Below are 21,336 nucleotides of genomic sequence, written 5' to 3'. Positions count from 1 at the left end.
TAATCACGGACTGTTTTGGTCAACTTAAATAATTTAGTTTTCAAAACTGTTTCAGGTGCAAGTAGTTCAAACTCTTAGCTTTAAAATGGCTACTTTCACATCTCCATATGATTTTTCTACAATTTATGGTGATTTTTACAAAACTGCCTGTCATTTCAGAGGCAAACCCGGACCAGTCTGTGATTATGAACATTTTCACCTCTGTTAGAGATCACTAAAAATCATGGTAAAATTTACGAACAAACTAGACTCATATTCCAAACTCTCAAAATTTGCGGATTTGGATTTAGAGCTTTGATGATTTTTTTTATAAATTTTCTAAGAACAGTAACAGAAACTGTTTTTCAACGAAAAGTTGCTGTTAATTTCATTTCACCTTGTAACATGTTGAGCAAGGTGTATATCTTTATGTGATTATATGTTATTGCAATATATGACATTTTATCTTAATATTTAGACACACATCAGTTTACAAATGGATTTGGTCATATAAAATATAAAGAATAACAAGTGATTATAATCAAAGTACAATCGATACATTCAAACATTTAATAAACTATTTTGAATATAGTTTGCATACATTACCACGTACTACCCTTGGTTGATAAACTATAATAGGTATAGTTTATGATACATTACATAACAAATACATTTAAAAAGGGTACATTTATACAAAGGATATTTTCATTAAGCAAGGTACGGCCATACGGTACCAAGTTTTCATAACACGTAATTCCGTTAATGACTTTGTGAGACATTTACTTCAAATTACCATTAAGTCCTGTATTGTAACCAGAGTCTCCTTGAGGGAGAGCGTGATACTTGTGTATAGATCTATATTGGGTTTGACAAACCCACACCTAAGCTGCATGCAACAGCTAGACCGGCAGGTCTGGGGTGACAAATGTCATAACATTTCCGACGCCTGAAGAACGTCGTTTCAGGCCAACTAGGTCATAGCATGGTTATAATAACTCACATAAAGTATTAATAAACGTTGGAATTTACGGGAACTTCATTAAAATTTAACGAGTTTATGTCGATTTAAACTTGCATTGTTTTACTATAAATATGACAAATTACTTGTACATTTCGGTCTTTGGGTTTTAAGACTACATTTACACATTAAGGAAAATATTGGATTTTCTAACACAAATACTACTTTCACAAACGAAAGGCTTTTAATAATACCAAACAAAAGCTTATGAACTCACCAACCTTTGTGTTGACACTTTTTCAAACAACTTGTATTCTCAGGAAATCATTAAACAGGTAATCAAGTGCTTTTGAGGATGGGACGCTAAGGCGTCTACTATTTCATATTTTGTCAACATATTGTAATTGATTCGTAAACATGTAATTCATACAATGATGTAACTTTTTCAATTATATATATGTTGGTTGTGTTTGCTTGAATTACTATTACAATTGTTGTTATGATACTATACATGAAGTCCTCCACCCCCGGACGTTTCCGCCATCCTTGGTTTGGGGGTGTGACAGATTGGTATTAGAGCACAGTTTATAGTGAATTAAGTATATCAAACCACATAAGATATACAAACTATAAACACAATTGGGACTAATAGTCTCTGATTTGTGCATTTTTCAAATAAATATACTTTTAGAAAATAAATGATTTTTTATTAAAAGTATAAATACATGCATACATGCTCATATAGTGTCATAACTAGAAGAACATAAAATAAAAGAAGAGGAGTTGTACATTATGGGTATGCCTTGGTATATGTAAATCAAGTCTGGGAAGGATATAGCCTGATCAACTATATCTGTCCGAGGAGTGACTTACATATACTGGGGGATAGTCATAATGGGCAACAAATCTATCAACCTAACTACACCCTACAGAGAATACTTTAAGAATCGAATCTAAACAGCTAAAAATACTATAGGAGTATTTGGTGATACTATAACCAACTTATGTGAAAACTAAAGACCTCTATTAGTAGGCCTATGATAACTGAGTGCATACGCCAAGGTTATACATAATTAAACTATTATAGACTCAGAATCTATGACTATTGCTCTACTTCATGTTCCTTGTTTGGTTGTGGACTTGGAGTAGAGTCATTTATTCGAAAGTCTATTCTATCTCAAATTATGTATAACTGATATGCACTACGTGATTATAGACGTAACTAATAAGGATCACCCCTATAAGTAATTATAGGATTAGGCGTCTATTAATTATCTCTTCTACCCCTATTCTCGCAGGAGCAACATGATGTGTAAATTTTAACGCCCGTACAAAACCTACTTCTACCCACTACCATAACTCCATCTCCAAGACGTTAACAGAAACACCAAGAATAGTTCACTAAAGTGCGAAAATATACATGTGTATATAAATGGTAAGGATATTTACTAAAAGGTTTATCAATGAAATAGGCATGCATTTTATTTCATTGAATCTCACTACTTGGTATTACAAACAATTTACAACTGGCAACTCTAAGATTCTTTAGGTGTACCTCGAAGTTATGTGTAATTAAGGAATGATTGACCTAGAAATGGTGAGTCCGCCTTAGGACCTGTTCCTTGTTTGGTTGTGGACTTAGGGTAGACTCATTAGGATCAACAGTCTAATAAAATTTTAATTACACATAACTGGGGGCATGTCAAGAGAATCTTAGGAGTGGATCAGACATGGAACAAATCACAAGATTATAATCAAGTTATTCCTACTAAATTCATAAGTCTATTTATATAGACCTCTGGTATAGAGTCGTCGGCGTAGTCGTGTCGGCAATCTAAAATATGGCTAAATATATAATACAAACTATAATACCCAAATTATACAAAATTTTCTGCATTAAAAATCAATAGACAAATACATAAAATGAAACTAAAAAAAAAAAAAAGAGTATCAAACTATCAAGAGAAAAACACATACAATGTAGATTAAAATCCACTAATGATAACAAAATGGCTAAAAGAAAAGGTAAGGACTAAGGATTGTTAAGTCCTCTCTTCTTATAAATAGTTTTGAAGCAAGCTAGCCTAAGCTTCTTTGTTCTTTCTGTCAGTTCCATACCTGGCAATTTCTCCATCATCTTCTTGTGCCCTGCTAACGTCTCTACCTCCTCCTTTAATCCCAACTCCTAGTTTTTTTAGGTAGATGCAATATTTTTTTCGTGTGAGTTCATAAAATTTACAATGAGTTAAGTTTATGTAAATATAAATCAGAAATCGTAGTAAAACAATTGATTCGATGTGGCATATGCCTAGGGCCTATGTTTATGTTATAAAGAAACTATTAATTAAAATTTTAGAAAATACCAAAACTACTTTGGTTACCAAGTGCATGCATACATGCATGAGTAATGTATAGAAGGTTATTATCGTAGTTTACCTTGGCATTTTGAATGAGGGATTGAAGGCTCTTAAGTTTTCTATGAGGCCATCTGTTTATGTTTAGCTCTCTGCATCTTTTCTTCAACAATGTTAACCCTATCCCTAGTTCCTTTGCTGCCATGATTATCGGCATCTCAAAGTACTTCGCTATCTCTTCAAACTCCAATGGTCTCAATCTATTTGCCACCTTCCGGCCACCGTGATCAGTGGTGGCAGCACTAGAACTACCTGTAGCCTCACCACCGGATTTACAGCCTTCACTGAAACTAACCAATGGTAAATTACCATCCTCCCAACAATCCCATAAGCTTATGTCTTCAAGGGGATCAAGATCATGAAACTCATTTCTAGAAATGATGTTTTGATCTTTGTTAAGTACTGTGGAAACATTCTGATCGAGCACTTCATGCGATTTTTCCGACAACTCGAAATCCTGATGGTTGAGCAGGTCACCACTGCAAAAATCAAACCATGTTTTGATCAATATAAACAAAATCACTTTTCTGTGCGAAAGATGGTGTAATGAGTGACATTTATATATACCTGAACAGATACTGATGATCAAAGTACTGAAACCGATCGAGGTCATCTATGGGGTTTTGATGATCTGCAGGCGGATCCATTTGTGAGGGAGAAGTTAAAGAGTCGCGGTAAGAATGTGCTGATTTATATAAGGGAAGTGGGAGAAGTAACGAATAACAAATAAAGAGGAAATGAATGGTCTTTGAGCCGTAACCTTCTTCTGTGATGATTTATATAAGGTAAGTGGGAGGAGTAATAAATAAAAAAATAAATAAAGAGGAAATGAATGGTCTTTGAGCCGTAACCTTCTTCTTCAATTCACACACATATACGTATATATTGCTGCAAATTAGGACTTTTGTGCCTCATGCATTTAATGCATCACATGCCTACTGCATATTCTTGACTTTGAAGCTACGTACCAGTTTCGAATTTCCCCAGTAGCACACTTTTCATTAGAAAGTACTCCAAGTCTTCTCACATGCAAATTATGACTTGAGTGTCGCTATAGGTAACTAATAAAACTTTATTTTTTTTTAACCCCTTAAATATCAGTACAAGCATCTAACATCGACATTTAAATTCTAAATTTCTTTTTATTACTAAAATCAGCATCTATTCAAGTCTATAAACCATGAATCTTGGGAACACGACAAAACCCAAATAAGTCTTATCATCTATGTAAAAACTCAGGGTTTTTACCAGTGAATCTATCAGTAGCGGAGCTTGAACAATTAACTTGGGGGAGGGGGCCGAAAATATTATAAACTGAAATAAAAAAAAAAAAAAAAAAAAAAAATCAAAATCAAAATTTGAACAATAACCAATAACTCATTTAACAATAACCAAATCTATAAGTTCATAACTTGTAAATCAAGTTGGAAAATCGCCAAATCACAAATGACAGCCAAATTAAAAAGAAACTCAGTAAGATAGTAGTAACGCATAAATAGGCAACGGATTGACTGAAAATAGCAGCAGCAGTGCAATACGCCAACACCAACAATCAACAATCTTACAATCAGAAAAGAAAGAACAGCTGAACAGGATATGGGTCTCGGGATTACATACCTGATTTCTGTGAAGTGTGAATAGGGATTTGGGCATTAGGCGATGGCGATTGGCGAGAGTGAGACCAGGCGACTGACTTAGCGAGACAGCGAGAAACGAACAGCAGGCGAGATAGGCAGCGAATTGGGCAAATAGGGATGAATCGATTTTGATTTCTTGATATCGGGCTTGGTAACACTTGCCTATAACCCAAGTGGGGTAACAAAGTGGATGTTCATTTGAGTTGGCCCAGTAGGCAATGTGGGCCTGAAGAGCCGAGGCATGTTATCTATCCACTGTCGAGAGAGAAGAGTTTTTACAGCTCTGTGAAGCCAGCCTGACGCATTGCCTCTTTCTCTAAGACCCAAGCCTAAGCTCAAGCCACATGAATCAACTCTCGACTTGGAGCGGGCAAGAGTATTGGACCATTCTGATTAGGAATCGGGAGGGGCCAAAGCCCAAGTTTGAAGATAGCAGGCTTATAACAATTTTATTTTGAACTACAATTCCTACTCCTGGCCCCAATAATACTACGCCCCTGGAATCTATGATGGCTAGTGTAAACGTTATGGTCATATATCATTAAGATTCTATGGACTTAGAATGTGTGATTCCGCCCCATTCCCTGTTCCTTGTTTGGTGGTGGGCTTAAGGCGGGGTCACCCATCCAAAATGCCCTTGCAATCTTAATGATATACGGCTAGTTTACGCCAATCGACTATAAAAGAACTAGTAGGACTTATAATGCAAATTTCGTCAAAATTTGTTGAAACATTCGTAATGATGGAACTCGCTAACTATAAAATATTCATAGTGGTAATACCAAGGATAAATCAGGGAGTATAAAAGCACACATAGAATACTCTATCATCCTAAAACAATAAACTCCTTTTAAATTGACTCAGCTCAAGTTACAATAAGAAATTTCCAAGGTCGTCATGTGACATCAGGCAGGTTGTTCCTCGCCATAATCAATTTCTTGTACTACGAGAAGTTTTCCACATCTTTTTCCAAACTCTTGAAGTCCCAGTCAAAATGCAAATTTCGGGACGAAATTCCCTCTAACGGGGGGATGATGTGACAACCGTCAAATTTCGCTCAAGTCAAAGTCAAACAAAGTCAACAAGTCAAACCGGTCAACTCCATTAACCCTTGTATGTTAGGGTTTACATTATACAATTCGCTATTTCAATGAGAAAACATCATTTGAAAAATTCATGTGTTTGATTTTCCTTAGCCTTAACAGTGCTAAACAACAAACCAAAGCGATAAAACACTATTGCACAATCATCGGGATTGTGTAAGACACTAAATCATGGCTTAACGGGGTTTATGGACCTTTCGTTGCGAAGCCGGACACTCAAAAAGATCACAAACGAAACCTCTCACAATCTCTTTCACTCAACCTCTCTCTATTAAAATCTCTCCCAAATCTCTCTCGAATCTCTCCCAAATCTCTCTCAAAAGTTCCTTTAATTTTTTGTAATCATTCGGGCCATCCCGACCCTTAACTGGGTCAAAAACCACTTGAAACGGGGTAAAAACGGGTAAAATAGGCTTAAGGACCCAAAACTGAAGCTTCAGGACCGAAGTCCCTGTGATAAAGGAAGACGACACACATTTGTCTGTCGTAACCTTACGACTCGCGTGTTGATGACACGCAATGAGTATCAAGGAAGCCCCTGTCATAAAAGAAGACGACATGCATGTTTGCGTGTCATAATATTTCCGGTTTTTCGACTACGACTTCGTTTTAACTCCGTTTTTCATTATTTTAACGTGGGATTTTCACCCAAAACTTTATTTTATAAACTAAGGCCCCAAAATATATAAATCTCCAGGGTTTTTATAAAAATGTATTAAAAGAATTGGTAGTTGGACTAATTATTGAGGGAATATTTGCTTTTCCTTATTGTATGACAAAAGCAAGCCACCACCACCTCACTCTATGATCATCCACTCTTTCCCACTACTCCTTGTCACCTTAGTGGACCTTTACACCCAATCTCCAGCTCTTCCCATGTTCTAAGAGCTGGAGGATTGATCCTCTCTCCTCATTCTCCATAAAGTTCTTTCATTATACACTTAGCAACCAAAGGACACTCTCCAAAATTCTCTCATCTTTTCTCTCAATTTCAAGAACTTCAAGGCTTTCTCCAGGGATTTCTTCCTTCAATTAGTAAGTATCTTCATCATTCACATAATTATTAAACTCCATTCTACTCAAATCATTGATATCTTACACAAATTCCATCTTATTCGGTGTTAGATTCTCGAATCATCAAGACATCTTCTTAGTGTTCTTGGGTTGAACACTTCCTCTATCTCACTTTCATCTACTGAAATCACATAAGGTGAGTTCATACCCATACATTTACATGTTTTTCTTAAGTTTTAAGGGGGGGATACAAGTAAAATCATCAAGAACACAATTAAACTTTTTCTAACAGATTGCATCAGAAAAGATGGACGTTAATCACGGACTGTTTTGGTCAACTTAAATAATTTAGTTTTCAAAACTGTTTCAGGTGCAAGTAGTTCAAACTCTTAGCTTTAAAATGGCTACTTTCACATCTCCATATGATTTTTCTACAATTTATGGTGATTTTTACAAAACTGCCTGTCATTTCAGAGGCAAACCCGGACCAGTCTGTGATTATGAACATTTTCACCTCTGTTAGAGATCGCTAAAAATCATGGTAAAATTTACGAACAAACTAGACTCATATTCCAAACTCTCAAAATTTGCGGATTTGGATTTAGAGCTTTGATGATTTTTTTTATAAATTTTCTAAGAACAGTAACAGAAACTGTTTTTCAACGAAAAGTTGCTGTTAATTTCATTTCACCTTGTAACATGTTGAGCAAGGTGTATATCTTTATGTGATTATATGTTATTGCAATATATGACATTTTATCTTAATATTTAGACACACATCAGTTTACAAATGGATTTGGTCATATAAAATATAAAGAATAACAAGTGATTATAATCAAAGTACAATCGATACATTCAAACATTTAATAAACTATTTTGAATATAGTTTGCATACATTACCACGTACTACCCTTGGTTGATAAACTATAATAGGTATAGTTTATGATACATTACATAACAAATACATTTAAAAAGGGTACATTTATACAAAGGATATTTTCATTAAGCAAGGTACGGCCATACGGTACCAAGTTTTCATAACACGTAATTCCGTTAATGACTTTGTGAGACATTTACTTCAAATTACCATTAAGTCCTGTATTGTAACCAGAGTCTCCTTGAGGGAGAGCGTGATACTTGTGTATAGATCTATATTGGGTTTGACAAACCCACACCTAAGCTGCATGCAACAGCTAGACCGGCAGGTCTGGGGTGACAAATGTCATAACATTTCCGACGCCTGAAGAACGTCGTTTCAGGCCAACTAGGTCATAGCATGGTTATAATAACTCACATAAAGTATTAATAAACGTTGGAATTTACGGGAACTTCATTAAAATTTAACGAGTTTATGTCGATTTAAACTTGCATTGTTTTACTATAAATATGACAAATTACTTGTACATTTCGGTCTTTGGGTTTTAAGACTACATTTACACATTAAGGAAAATATTGGATTTTCTAACACAAATACTACTTTCACAAACGAAAGGCTTTTAATAATACCAAACAAAAGCTTATGAACTCACCAACCTTTGTGTTGACACTTTTTCAAACAACTTGTATTCTCAGGAAATCATTAAACAGGTAATCAAGTGCTTTTGAGGATGGGACGCTAAGGCGTCTACTATTTCATATTTTGTCAACATATTGTAATTGATTCGTAAACATGTAATTCATACAATGATGTAACTTTTTCAATTATATATATGTTGGTTGTGTTTGCTTGAATTACTATTACAATTGTTGTTATGATACTATACATGAAGTCCTCCACCCCCGGACGTTTCCGCCATCCTTGGTTTGGGGGTGTGACAGATTGGTATTAGAGCACAGTTTATAGTGAATTAAGTATATCAAACCACATAAGATATACAAACTATAAACACAATTGGGACTAATAGTCTCTGATTTGTGCATTTTTCAAATAAATATACTTTTAGAAAATAAATGATTTTTTATTAAAAGTATAAATACATGCATACATGCTCATATAGTGTCATAACTAGAAGAACATAAAATAAAAGAAGAGGAGTTGTACATTATGGGTATGCCTTGGTATATGTAAATCAAGTCTGGGAAGGATATAGCCTGATCAACTATATCTGTCCGAGGAGTGACTTACATATACTGGGGGATAGTCATAATGGGCAACAAATCTATCAACCTAACTACACCCTACAGAGAATACTTTAAGAATCGAATCTAAACAGCTAAAAATACTATAGGAGTATTTGGTGATACTATAACCAACTTATGTGAAAACTAAAGACCTCTATTAGTAGGCCTATGATAACTGAGTGCATACGCCAAGGTTATATTTTCCACTATTAGTAGGCCTATGGACACAAATCAAGAGTTTAAAAATCTCATTACAACTCATTTTTTTTATTTAAATGTAATTATGATTTCAAATTTAATGTAATTTGCCTTTATATTTTCCACTACATTCAAAAAAAAATTTAAACTTTTGGTTATTATTGTGCAATGTTTTTTATTTTCCACTTATTTATTATACACATTGTAGCTATATTAATAGTATATAAGTAAGTTTTGATAAAAAAAAAAATGATATGTTTAAAAAGATTTGTGATTCAAAATGAAAGAGTTGAAAAAAAAAAGTTTTGTCGTATCAATGGTTATTTCAACACAATTTTTTTATAACAATGTTTCTATATATCAAATGGATGTTGATTTTTAAATATTCATTTTGAATGATTTATAAGTGTTTAATAAGTTTTGTTTGATATAGATGTTATAATGTTGTAGTGTTTTTATTTTATTAAAAGCTATAGTGTTTTTCATACTATTTGTTATTTGTTTTATATACAAATCGGCATACGTTTTATATATAATTTCCACAACTTTAAACATTCTATAAAATCATCAAAAGTTGTAGTATTTATTTTTTTCATACCATTTTGTTTTTTTATACATAGAAATCAATATATGTTTGATATATAATTTACACAACATAAACCGGTCTATAAAATCATGAATTAATAGTAAAAATAACTAATGACATAAATTTATTAAAATTAATAAAACTAATATGTTAACTATAGAGTTTGTTTTGCTATTGACATTGGTTTTACATGTATAAATATTAAATCATAATTTGTTAAATGTTATTATTGTAATTAAATAATTATATTCACGCGCAACACGTAGTGATTCGACTAGTATATAATAAAAACTAACGTTATTTTGAATGACACGTTATATTAAACTAAATCTCAAATGTTATAATATTAAACTAGTTAGTGGTAAAAAGTTTTTCAATTATTTTTAGGTTTAAAACACATTACCTTATGTTGTATTTGCAAAATTATTACGAATTTCTCAAGTCTTATAGCTTGATTCTCAAGTGTTAACATGGGTAGATCTTGGATCTTCTATTTTTTTAGGTATATATTGACGATTTCATTCAACAATATTGAAATCATTCATATTGAGTCATTCATTTTAATATAGTTTAGAGAGTAAATGTGGCAACACCTCTTATTCAATACTTCAAATGAACGTTTGATACAATTTCAGAGAAAAATAATGTACACTACTGAAATCCTCTTGAACATTAGTTTGAAGAACATTTTCAAATTGTGATTAACCATTCCTGGTGTCCTAGTATCGAGAGTTCTGCCTCATTCAGACTATAGGATGGATGCAACCAACCTGTTTTGGAACCCGATCAAATCAGAATAACCAAAAACCAATTAAGAAGTGAATGGGAAATCGAAAACTGGACCGAATACTAATAACCGGTTTCAACTGATTCCGGTCCGGTTCTACTAGTTGGTTCCAACCGGTTCCGATTCCGATTTGATTTCTTGGTTAAAAAGTTATCCCTAGACTACATATTCCCGATCATCCTTCGTCTCTTGCATTACATAGTTTGTATATTTCTGTTTTGGTATTTGTAAATCTTGCTTTGGTTGACCATATGAAAAGAAATATTTGACTAGCGGACGTTGTGGTAATGCGTGGACGAGAGAGAATATTAAAGATGTGAAGCAAGGGAATGGTGATTGACCACGCGACCACCCTAAAATTGATAATATCTATTTCATGCATTTTTACAATCTAACATAATCTCTATTTTAACATTAATCTAGATTTCAGATCTTTTGAATACACCTTAAGATGGTTTATATCCGGTAATGTCCACATCCCACGACGCCATAGCCTATATATTCTCACCTGCCTCCACGTCAAACACTTGTTAATTCATTTTTCATCTCAACTCTCAACTCCCTCTTTCTCTCTTCAAAATAATATCTCACCGAAACCACCCAAAACAGATCACAAATTTCATCTCCGCCGGCCGGCTACGAACATGCAGTCCAGCTCCATAGTCGATGCATCACCGAGCTTCAACACACATTCTTCTAACAACCTCACGGATATTGCAGATAGAGTTGTCCAAGAATTACTTCGAACCGACAATGGATTCGGCGACGATATCTTCGACTTCGGTGTTGATAATAATCGGGCGAATACTGGCGAAGATGAGGGCGTAATGACTAATACTCCTACCGGAAAATTGAAGGAAAATGAGGAAGACGCTCCCAACGAAGATGAAATAGAGTTCGAGTTCCCTGTTGTTTGTAGAGACTCTAATCTGTTTCCGGTTTTAACTGCCGACAGTCAGATCTCGCGGAGCTATCCGCTATTCGATAGAAGTTTATTGTTAGACGTCGATCCTAATTCCAGTAACGGTGTTGATACTTCGGGGACTGATCCTAAGCCGTCTCCGACGGCGCGGCATTCTCTGATGATGCTTTTCAGAGAAGATCACTCGGCGTCGTCTTCCTCGTCAGAGGCGGATGATCTGGACAGAATTTCGCCGGGAACGTACTGCGTCTGGAACCCGAAATCTGAATCGCATGGAAAGCATAAGAAGAGCAATTCCATATCGTTTGATAATAATTCGAAGAGGTGGAAGGTTCGAGATCTACTCAAGCGAAGCTATAGTGACGACAACTATTCAGCCGGCAAGGTTGACATTTTCACTCCTCCGATTGCAACGAAGCAGAAGATGAACAACGAAAAGGTAAAGAAGACTGAGAAAACTGCTAAATTAACTTCTGCCGTCGACGGCGGTGGAATATATAGTAAGACGGAATCTAATACTCCGGTGCATAAAGCGAAAGCGGGAGGTAACCGTCTTCCGCCGTACCTTCCCTACCGGCCAGATCAGCAAGGTCTATATGCCAATTTCACCGGATCAAGTAGAAATTTTTATCGCTACTAAAACGTATAATAACTTTAATTTACATATTCTTAATTTTTTGTTTTCATGAAACTTTACATCTCTTACGTTAATTAGGTTTTGCAGTTATGAAATTCTGACTGTAAATCTCCTGTTAGTATGTATGTGTGAGGGGATTAAGGCTAGAACCGAACTGTCGAGTTTGAATATTATTTATCGGTGTTTCGAATCTATCTAAAACCTATTATTGTAAATTGTTACTGTGCATTTTGAATTATTCTTTATTCTTTTTAAATATTTTTTTTGAACTTTAATTTAAATGTATGATTAAGGCTCCCCTTTTGGTGCTTGGGTCAAAGTAAGGTTAGACTGCATTGTCGCTGAGATGGACTATGGTGAACTCGGCACCACTCTAGTTTCTATTCATGAAGCTTGTAGCCGCAAGTTGTTAGAAATTATCAGGGAAATTGTCAGAAAAGTCTCAATATTTTCAGGAAAGTTATATTTTAGTTCTAAGATTTTTATTTTGAACATAAAAGTCCCGATTATTTCATTTTGACTCAAGTTTACAAAAAAATCCTTTTTTTTTTCTTTTAATATGAAATGACATATTATCGTGTTTTTACAAATAATCGAGACTTTTATGTTCAAAAAAAAAATCTTGGGACTAAAGTGTAACTTTCCTAAAAATATTGAGACTTTTCTGACAATTTCCCTTATATGTATGGTCCATGTGGTTTGTTGAAATCAACACCTTTAGTCTACAATATTCTTTTCTTGCACTCGTGGTATCTTAATTATCCAAACCTACGTATACGGTTGGTCCCTCACCTTATTTGTTGTTAAGGTGGAACGGTTAAGACCCCTCTTCTGCCACGTGTATGTGAATATTCTGGTCTTTCCAAGCAACTCTTTTATTTCTCACTTCAGTTCAATCACACACATCTATAAAATTGGCAAAACAAGAACACACACAAAGAGGAAGCATACACAAAAACACTAAGCATACAAAAAGACACTAATAAAAAACAAAGGTTTAAGAACCTACGACTACTAAACTACCGATAAGAAGCGGAATTGCAACAAATGAACATATCACTCCAAGAAATTAGAGTATTACTGGCGACAGACGTCGCTAAAAGTAGCGTTTGTCGCCGTTAAAAGCCCGCCACTAATGCTTTGTCGCTAATAATCAAAGTGTCGCTGCTAATGCGACATGTTGCCGATAAAGGGTTGTCGCCGCTAATAAGCGGGCGTCGCCGCTAATAACCTATTGTCGCCACTAAAGGCGTCGCCGGTATATATATATATATATATATATATATATATATATATATATATATATATATATATATATATATATATATATATATATATAATTTCACATTAAAATTGAAAAAAACTGTATAAAAACTATAAAAACTGTTATGATATTAATTAATATAATCCTACATCCTTCCATTCCAAAATATTAATCCAACATTCATTTAAAATACTCATCCAATTTAACATAATACAAAATATCGAAAATACTATTCTAAAATAGTTACACAAACAAAACATACAAAAATCCTACAACTAGCTACTCGTCATCATCGCTCTCCTTGTTTCCTCCAGTTTCATTTCGTTGTCGCAACGAACGAAACCAATTTCAAGTGCGGCACTACATGCCAGATCTTTTAACATTGTTTGAAGCATTTCCAACTACAAAGAAAACAACATAGTCTTATTAGTTAAACCAACATTATAACATTCTATATACAAAATATACATTCCACATACAAGCAAAGTACAAAATATAGCATTGTACAATAACTAACAATTACCAAACTACAAAATACCATTATAGCATTGTACTTTCATAAACTAACAATTACCAAATTACACATATTGCATATAACACATTATAACATTGTACTATAACTAACAATTACCAAACTACACATTTTGCATATAACACATTATAGCATTATACCTTTTTTTTTCATTTTTTCCATTATAGCATTGTACTTTCATAAACTAACAATTACTAAACTACAAAATATCAATATATCAAACTATAACCACACTAACAATTATCAACATATAAACTATTATCAAACTAACAATTACCAACATTTGAAACTATTACTAAACCAACAATTACCAACATTTAAAACAATTACCAAAACTAAATAGTCTTGTCACCTGTGATTGTGGCGGTGGCTGTGGTGGTGGTGATGAAAACCCGAAATTAGAGGTCACCAAAGCTTAATACACAAAATCAACCACCTAAATCATTAGTTAATCACTTAGATAGTCAGTGGACAGAAAAGAAATCGGGAAAAAAAAAATCAGGAATCACCTGTAAAATTCGGGAATCACCCGTCGCCGGTGATGAGGCTTCCGTCGTCGGCGATGGTCTCTTGTCGTCGCCGGTGATAGAGGTTGCGTCGCCGGTGTTCTGCTTCGTATCAGTCGTCGACAATAGGGGCAACGGGGAGGAAAAGTGAAAGAAAAAGATTACAGAAAGCGGTGAAGGAAGAGGGTATATCTGCGATGACCTTTAACAGCGACGGGGAGGTATTAGCGGCGACATTAGGGTTTTAGCAGCGACGCCCTTACGAAGGAAAAAATAGCGCCTTTTTTTGGAGCATTAGCGGCGACGGTGTCGCCGCCATTGAAGTCGTCGCTAATACGTTGAGCAAACATCGTTTTCAGTCGTTCGATTTGGTCCAGAACAATGAACACGGTTAACCAAATTGTTTTGACGCGGATCGTGGTTTTCTACTATTAGCGGCGACGCCATTAACGGCGACGCATACTATTAGCGACGATACGTAACCCTGCAAATTACGTGTCACCGCTAATAGTGTACGTTGCCGCTAATGGTGTCGCCGCTATTGCCCTTCTTTCTTGTAGTGATAATTGGCTATACATGAACCACACACATAATTGGTTAGTAAATAAAGTTGATAATTTCTTAGTTTTTGAACTTTCGTTTATGCATGCACAAAATTGCTTATTTATATATGCTTAAAAAGTTGGGAATAGTATATTTTTTCTCTTTCCTGATTTGCCACCGAAGTTTTTATTCTCATTTTATATACCATACTCTTTCTTCCGCTGCCACTAAAGTTTTACATCTTACAAAAAAACCCCAATTCTTCTCTTCTTTCCTTTACTTCTTATCCGTGTTGCGTTCGCCGCCTTGCCGCCTGGTTGTCCAATACAAATCTGTTCCCTTTTCCTTATTTCCTACTTTAATTTTCTGTTAAAAAGCACAATTTCACTGTCTCTCTCCGTCGGTGACTCACGTTGAAGCTTTTGCTGGTGATCGACAAACCGGCGACCAATCCCGGAGAAGTTTCGTCGGCGTTCAAGGCGACCGCTGGTGGCGAAGGCAGTCCATCGAAGTGGTCAGCAGACAGAGACCAGTGATGCCTTCTTCTTCTAAAGTGGTCAGCTGACAGACCATTGATGCCTTCGGGGTTCTTCTTGTGGCGTACTTTTGCCTGTGAGAGTTAATTTGGGGTTCTTCTAACGTTTTTCGTTTCACTTTAATCCAGGTAACGCCGCTGACTGCTGTAATCGATTGGGACTTCCTTTCGTTCAGTTGAGGAGTTGGAGAGGGAAGAGGCAGACGAGGTATGAAATAGTTTTATCGTTTGCAACTCAGCGTCATATTTTATGAACATGTGCTTTTTTTTATCGTCATGTATCTTTGTATATATATTTGTACTGTTAAAGAGTCGTATTTCAATTTTACATTTCCCTCCCCATGCTCCTCTAGACTCCTACGATCTCTCCTTGCCGGCGACTACCAGAGAGAGGTGGACGACCATCATCAAACGATATCGTATAAACAATTTTATACATAGGAATCGTATGAATCACAACCAGACATACGGCTAATGAGGTTCACCGAGTATTTTGGTCGAGCATTTGCTTCCGTAAACGCATCTCAGTTCCCATGGATGAAAACTCTCAAGGAGGCTTCCGTCGAGAAGATGATTGATGTAAGAGCATCCTCTTCCTTTTTATTACTTTTAAATTTCACTTTTTAAGCTTATGACAGCCTACCTGCTTTTGATGATCTAGAAGATTCTCCAAAGATTCATCATCGTACATTTGGATTTTTGTTGATCTGTATCCCAAGCTTTACTTTCCAGAGGAATATGCTACTGATGAGTAGGAAACTCCTTTTTAGACTGATTTAGTTGACTTTATGCAGATCCCTTTATCACATATTTCTGAAGATGTTTATAGGACATCAGCAGACTGGGTTAACCACCAACCTGTAGATGCTCTTGGGTCCTTTGTTGTGTGGTCCTTAGATAACATACTTTCAGACCTGGCTCTCCATCAAGGGGGTATCAAGGGTTCACAGAAGGTGGTTCACCAAGCACCTTCAAAATCTCAGGTAAATGGTCTATGAACAATGGTATAAACTATGATATGTTTAACAATGATGATGTATAGATGTTCTCCAAATAGAAATTTTTTTTATTCAAAAACGAGCTTTTCCTTGAAACATTGACTGATGTTTTATATTGATCAAGCATTATGCAATTATCATGACAGTTTGCCATATTTGTGGTTCGAGCAATGGTACTAAGGCGTAAGCCTGATGTTTTAATCGGCCTTCTTCCAATAATAAAAGAGGGTTCTAAATATCAAGGTCAAGATAAGCTTCCAGTTCTATTATGGACTATCACACAGGTAACTTATTAATTCATTTAATATCTTCTGGAGGATAACAATCAAGTTCAATAAGATTTGATTTTGTATAGGCCTGTCAAGGGGACCTGGTTGTGGGGCTTTTCATGTGGGTGCATTTGCTCTTGCAATAGTCAGCAGTACATCTGGTGGTAATCCTCAATCCAGAGACCTTATTTTGCAATTGGTTGAGAGGTAAGAAACATTTATATTATTGTACTTCCACTTTTTTGTTTTATGTATTATATTTGTAGTATCCAATCTTTATTTCTTTCTATTACAACGTTGTACTTTCATATTTTTTCTTATCAAGACATGTACTTTGAAAAATATATCCAATTTATAACATTGTACTTTTTTTTCAAAGTACAATGTTGTAATAGGAAGACCTGAAAGTAGGATTTTATAAGAAAAAATCTATAAACATACACTGTTATTTCTTTCATTTACCCTTTATTTAGTCAATTGCTATAAATTGTAACATATTTTTAATCTTAGTGCAGGTAAGGTGAGTTTGGTCATCAAATATCTTTGGATATATGGTTTGATTACTTTTCTGTTTCGGGTTGATTTGGATGTCAATCTTCAACTCAGTTATATGTTCGATGCTGAACCACAGAGGCAAAAGATGAGGTTTGTTATTACCCACCCCTAATACACAAAAAATCAATTATGTGATGAATCTCATAACTTTGTCATTGTGGTTATTAGGAGCTTCGACAGGAGAGGCCTCTTCAATGTTCAGGGGCAAATCTGTCCAGTTTACCAAACATTAAAGATAGACCTATAAAAAGAGCATGTATCAACTGTTGTGTTTATACTTCTAACAGCAAAAAATTACAAAACCGGTCCCGTCTAATAAGAAGATTTAGAGATTATTCCAAATATTTATAAAGGAATGATATTGTTTCTGTTTGGTGTTGATCTCAGATTGACGTATGGAATCTTCAAAGTTGGTAGACCTGGTGCTTATAACATTCGTTACTATTCAACTATTCATTAATTTTTCATTTTTCATGTTTATGTTTATTTGATTTAAACTAATCATTAATGATTACTGAATAATGATATTTTGTATTATTGGATTTCAGGTTAGATTTCCTCTGCTCGATAATTGTTTTACGGTAGCACAATAGAATTTTAAGGATGTCATTAAAGAACACCGGTGCAAACAGAATAAATTTGAATGTCTCTTCAAAGCTGATAAGGTTTTTTTTTTTTTCTTTTTTCTTTGTATAAATATACATTTAAAGAAATGTGTAAAGTTGTGAGGTAACTTTTACAGGTAAAGAAGCTGTGTAGGTTTCATGTAAGAACAACAACGATTCAAAATCGTCAAATTAGATCATCCGATGAAATACGTATAAGAAATGGGGAAGATGAATCTCAAGAACGAAAGAAACATAAAATACACGCTCGAGAGGAAGAAATATTTTTTTTTCCCTTCGTCCTGTTCCCATTCCCATTCCCGGCCCCGCTCCCCATCACGTACCGAGACGGTACATCGACTATAAAAGAGCATTCGACATGACTATGAAAGCACGGTAAGAAGATGACCCCATACTGTTCATAGCTCTGTCATTATTTTTTTTAAGTTACTTTACTGTTGATTGATTTTTTTTGCTGTGCAGTTAAAGCATGTGCAACCTGAAATTTATATGCTACAAGATCACAAGGACGAACTGCAGGTAAGTTAAGTGGACTATTATAATTTTTTTTTTCTTTTTTCCCCTTTTCTTTCTTCCATACTCTTATTTTCATTCAATTTCAAGTTTTTGATAATTTGCTTTTGATGTTTTGCCTTAATTTCAGGTTAGCAGAGGAATTTGTAGAACCTATTCTTATTGGAAATGGTAGTCTAGACTACTTGTATCCTTTTGTTGTTTTTATTTTATTTAATGGCCTTTTTTTCCTTAAGAGTAAATTTATTTTTGGACCAAAGACGCCTTCATTTTTATGTCTGTTTCTTGCAGGGCCAAAGAAACAAGAAAGAGAAGTTGGAGGGGTAAAATTAGAGCTAAAATTTAAGGTTATTTCCGTTGGGTTTAGGGTATGTTGGTCATAAAATTAAAAATACCGGAAAAATGAATTCAAAATATTTGTGAATTCTGTTGGTACTTCAGTTAGGGTATCACTACTTTGCTTTCTTATACAAACACATATCTAAACTCTCAAAAAAAAAAAAAACAAAAAAAAAACCCAACGACATACATCCCTGCATCTAATGCGTTCCTATGTTTACTGCATTTTCCTATAAACCATCTTTTGCTAATGTAGTTGTTGCTATGTAGCTGATATGAACATCCCTCGTAGTAGTAAGCTGGACCAACATCCTACCGAAAAAGGGCAGTCTTTAGAAGCAACATGCTGGGAAACCAAGAGGACGCTAAAAATTATAATATGGTTACTTATCTGTTATATTTTCAAATAACGAAAAAAAAAGGTACACAGCGCCAAGGGCGCATCTAATTCCATCTAGTTAACATAACGAGCAAACAATTGCATATAATCTAAAGTAGGCATAAAATAATAAATGTACACAAATTCCTAAACATGAACCTATAATGCATGAAGCACACACAATTAGTTGCTTAGTTCTTGAACCTTTGTTTATGCATTACCAAAGATAGTTGTTGTAATTTGATAACTTAAAAACACAAAGCTTTACCATACATAACATATAAACAGTATAAATTAAAACTAGGGTTAATCTCCTTGTCCCATGTTCTATACAATTACCATAATATATACAATAGTTTATTACATGAAATATCAAACTAATAGGAAAGAAGATAACTTCCAAAATACAAACCAATCTAGTACATATTTACATCTATTCTAAATATTCCAATATATTTTATCACACCCCCTAGTCGAATTGGGAGGTAAACGAACGTTGAGACTATGATGGAAATCTTCAAAAAGTACTAACGAGAGTCCCTTCGTAAAAATATCCGCAATCTAATATCGAGAAGGAACATGCAACACACGAACTTGGCCACGAGATACTTTTTCACGGACGAAGTGAATATCGAGTTCGATATGCTTAGTACTTTGATGATGAACCGATTACCTGACAAATATATTGCACTAACATTGTCGCAATAAACCAATGTTGCTTTCTGAATGGGAAAATGCAGCTCCATAAGCAAATTACGTAACCAACATGACTCGGATACCGCATTTGCCACACCCCGATATTCCGCCTCGGCACTTGACCGTGAGAGAGTTGGTTGTCGCTTTGCTGACCAAGAAACCAAATTATCCCCTACAAAGATGCAGTATCCAGAAGTGGAATGACGGGTATCCGTACACCCTGTCCAGTCTGCATAAATATATGACAAGAGACTAGAGACAGACGACAGACATAAATGTAACCCATAATGAAGAGTGCCTTGAACATACCGTAGAATCCGTTTAAGAGCATGCATGTGTATTTATCGGGGTGCATGCATGAACCAGCACACCTGTTGTACATCATATGTAATGTAGGGTCGTGTAAAGGTCAAGTATTATAGTGCCCCATCCAAGTTACGATAATGTGTAGGGTCCAAACATGGTGTACTCTCATAATCACTTAGCTTCAGTTTGGTATCAACTGGAGTTGGGGACGGTTTATACGAGGTCTTCCCAGCGCGTTCAATAATCTTAGGGGTGTTTGGTATAGAGAATTAGGAAGAGGGAAATGGAATCAATTCCATTTCTCTTGTTTGGTTTGTATTAAATGTGGAGAGAAATAGAAAAGAATGAATTCCATTTCCATCAAATTAATTCTCTATAAATAATAGAGAAAAGGTGAGAAAAAGAAAAGCGAACTCTCTAAGAAATAGAAAAAAAGGCGGAGAAATAAGCAGCCCCGACTTCGAGGCCCCCAACCGCATCCCAGGTTCTAATTAGGCTTCGAATAATCGTTATCTTGGTATCTCATGCGATTGTTTATGGAATCGGCCTACATACCGGTTCTCTTCTGTCTTCGGTTCCTGCCTTACATACCGGTATCGTATGCTTTGCCCTGCAAAAATCTCGTTTTTTGATGCTTCTTCTTGGTTGGTTTTCAACAAATGTCCAATTGAAGTATTAATCACTTTATTGAATCTCAATTTAAGGTCAATTCCTGTTGTGCTTTCAATTCTGATTTGCGAAATTGAATCAAGTATCATTGCTTACGTTCATATTAATTCGATTTTAGTTTGTTGTGCGAAAATGGAGCCGGTTTGTTTGGGAACTTCACATTAATTTGACTTTTCGTTTGGTCTTCTTCCTATCCATGAACAGAGTCAGCAAAGAACTATTCCATTGTAAGTAATTAACAAAAATAATA

The 21,336-nt window shown here is 35.0% G+C and overlaps 1 protein-coding gene, 1 long non-coding RNA gene and 1 pseudogene across 3 annotated transcripts; 2 read left to right on the top strand and 1 right to left on the bottom strand.

Moving 5' to 3' along the window:
* The first annotated feature begins 11,255 nt into the window (after positions 1–11,255).
* On the top strand, positions 11,256–12,612 carry LOC145104623 (uncharacterized). The gene has a single exon (XM_079041837.1). The coding sequence runs from the start codon at positions 11,442–11,444 to the stop codon at positions 12,357–12,359; it is 918 nt and encodes a 305-aa protein (XP_078897963.1). The 5' UTR covers positions 11,256–11,441; the 3' UTR covers positions 12,360–12,612.
* A 1,281-nt stretch (positions 12,613–13,893) lies between these two features.
* Positions 13,894–15,049, bottom strand: LOC145104617 (uncharacterized). The gene is made up of 3 exons (XR_013707114.1): positions 14,662–15,049; positions 14,505–14,566; positions 13,894–14,021 (listed from the first exon to the last, which is right to left on the bottom strand). It is a non-coding gene; the product is annotated as an uncharacterized LOC145104617 (long non-coding RNA).
* Positions 15,050–15,736: 687 nt separating this feature from the next.
* Positions 15,737–19,171, top strand: LOC145113674 (uncharacterized; annotated as a pseudogene). The gene is made up of 12 exons (XR_013710824.1): positions 15,737–15,757; positions 15,866–15,883; positions 16,178–16,315; positions 16,531–16,719; positions 16,881–17,018; positions 17,090–17,210; positions 17,519–17,648; positions 17,727–17,980; positions 18,107–18,223; positions 18,301–18,559; positions 18,647–18,703; positions 18,828–19,171. The product of XR_013710824.1 is annotated as an uncharacterized LOC145113674 (transcript).
* The last annotated feature ends 2,165 nt before the right edge of the window (positions 19,172–21,336 follow it).

This window comes from Lactuca virosa, chromosome 1, assembly GCF_052849685.1.
Source record: "Lactuca virosa cultivar CGN04683 chromosome 1, Lactuca_virosa_CGN04683_v6, whole genome shotgun sequence".
In the NCBI taxonomy this organism is placed as follows: domain Eukaryota; kingdom Viridiplantae; phylum Streptophyta; class Magnoliopsida; order Asterales; family Asteraceae; genus Lactuca; species Lactuca virosa.
This window is presented reverse-complemented; position numbering and strand designations above follow the sequence as displayed.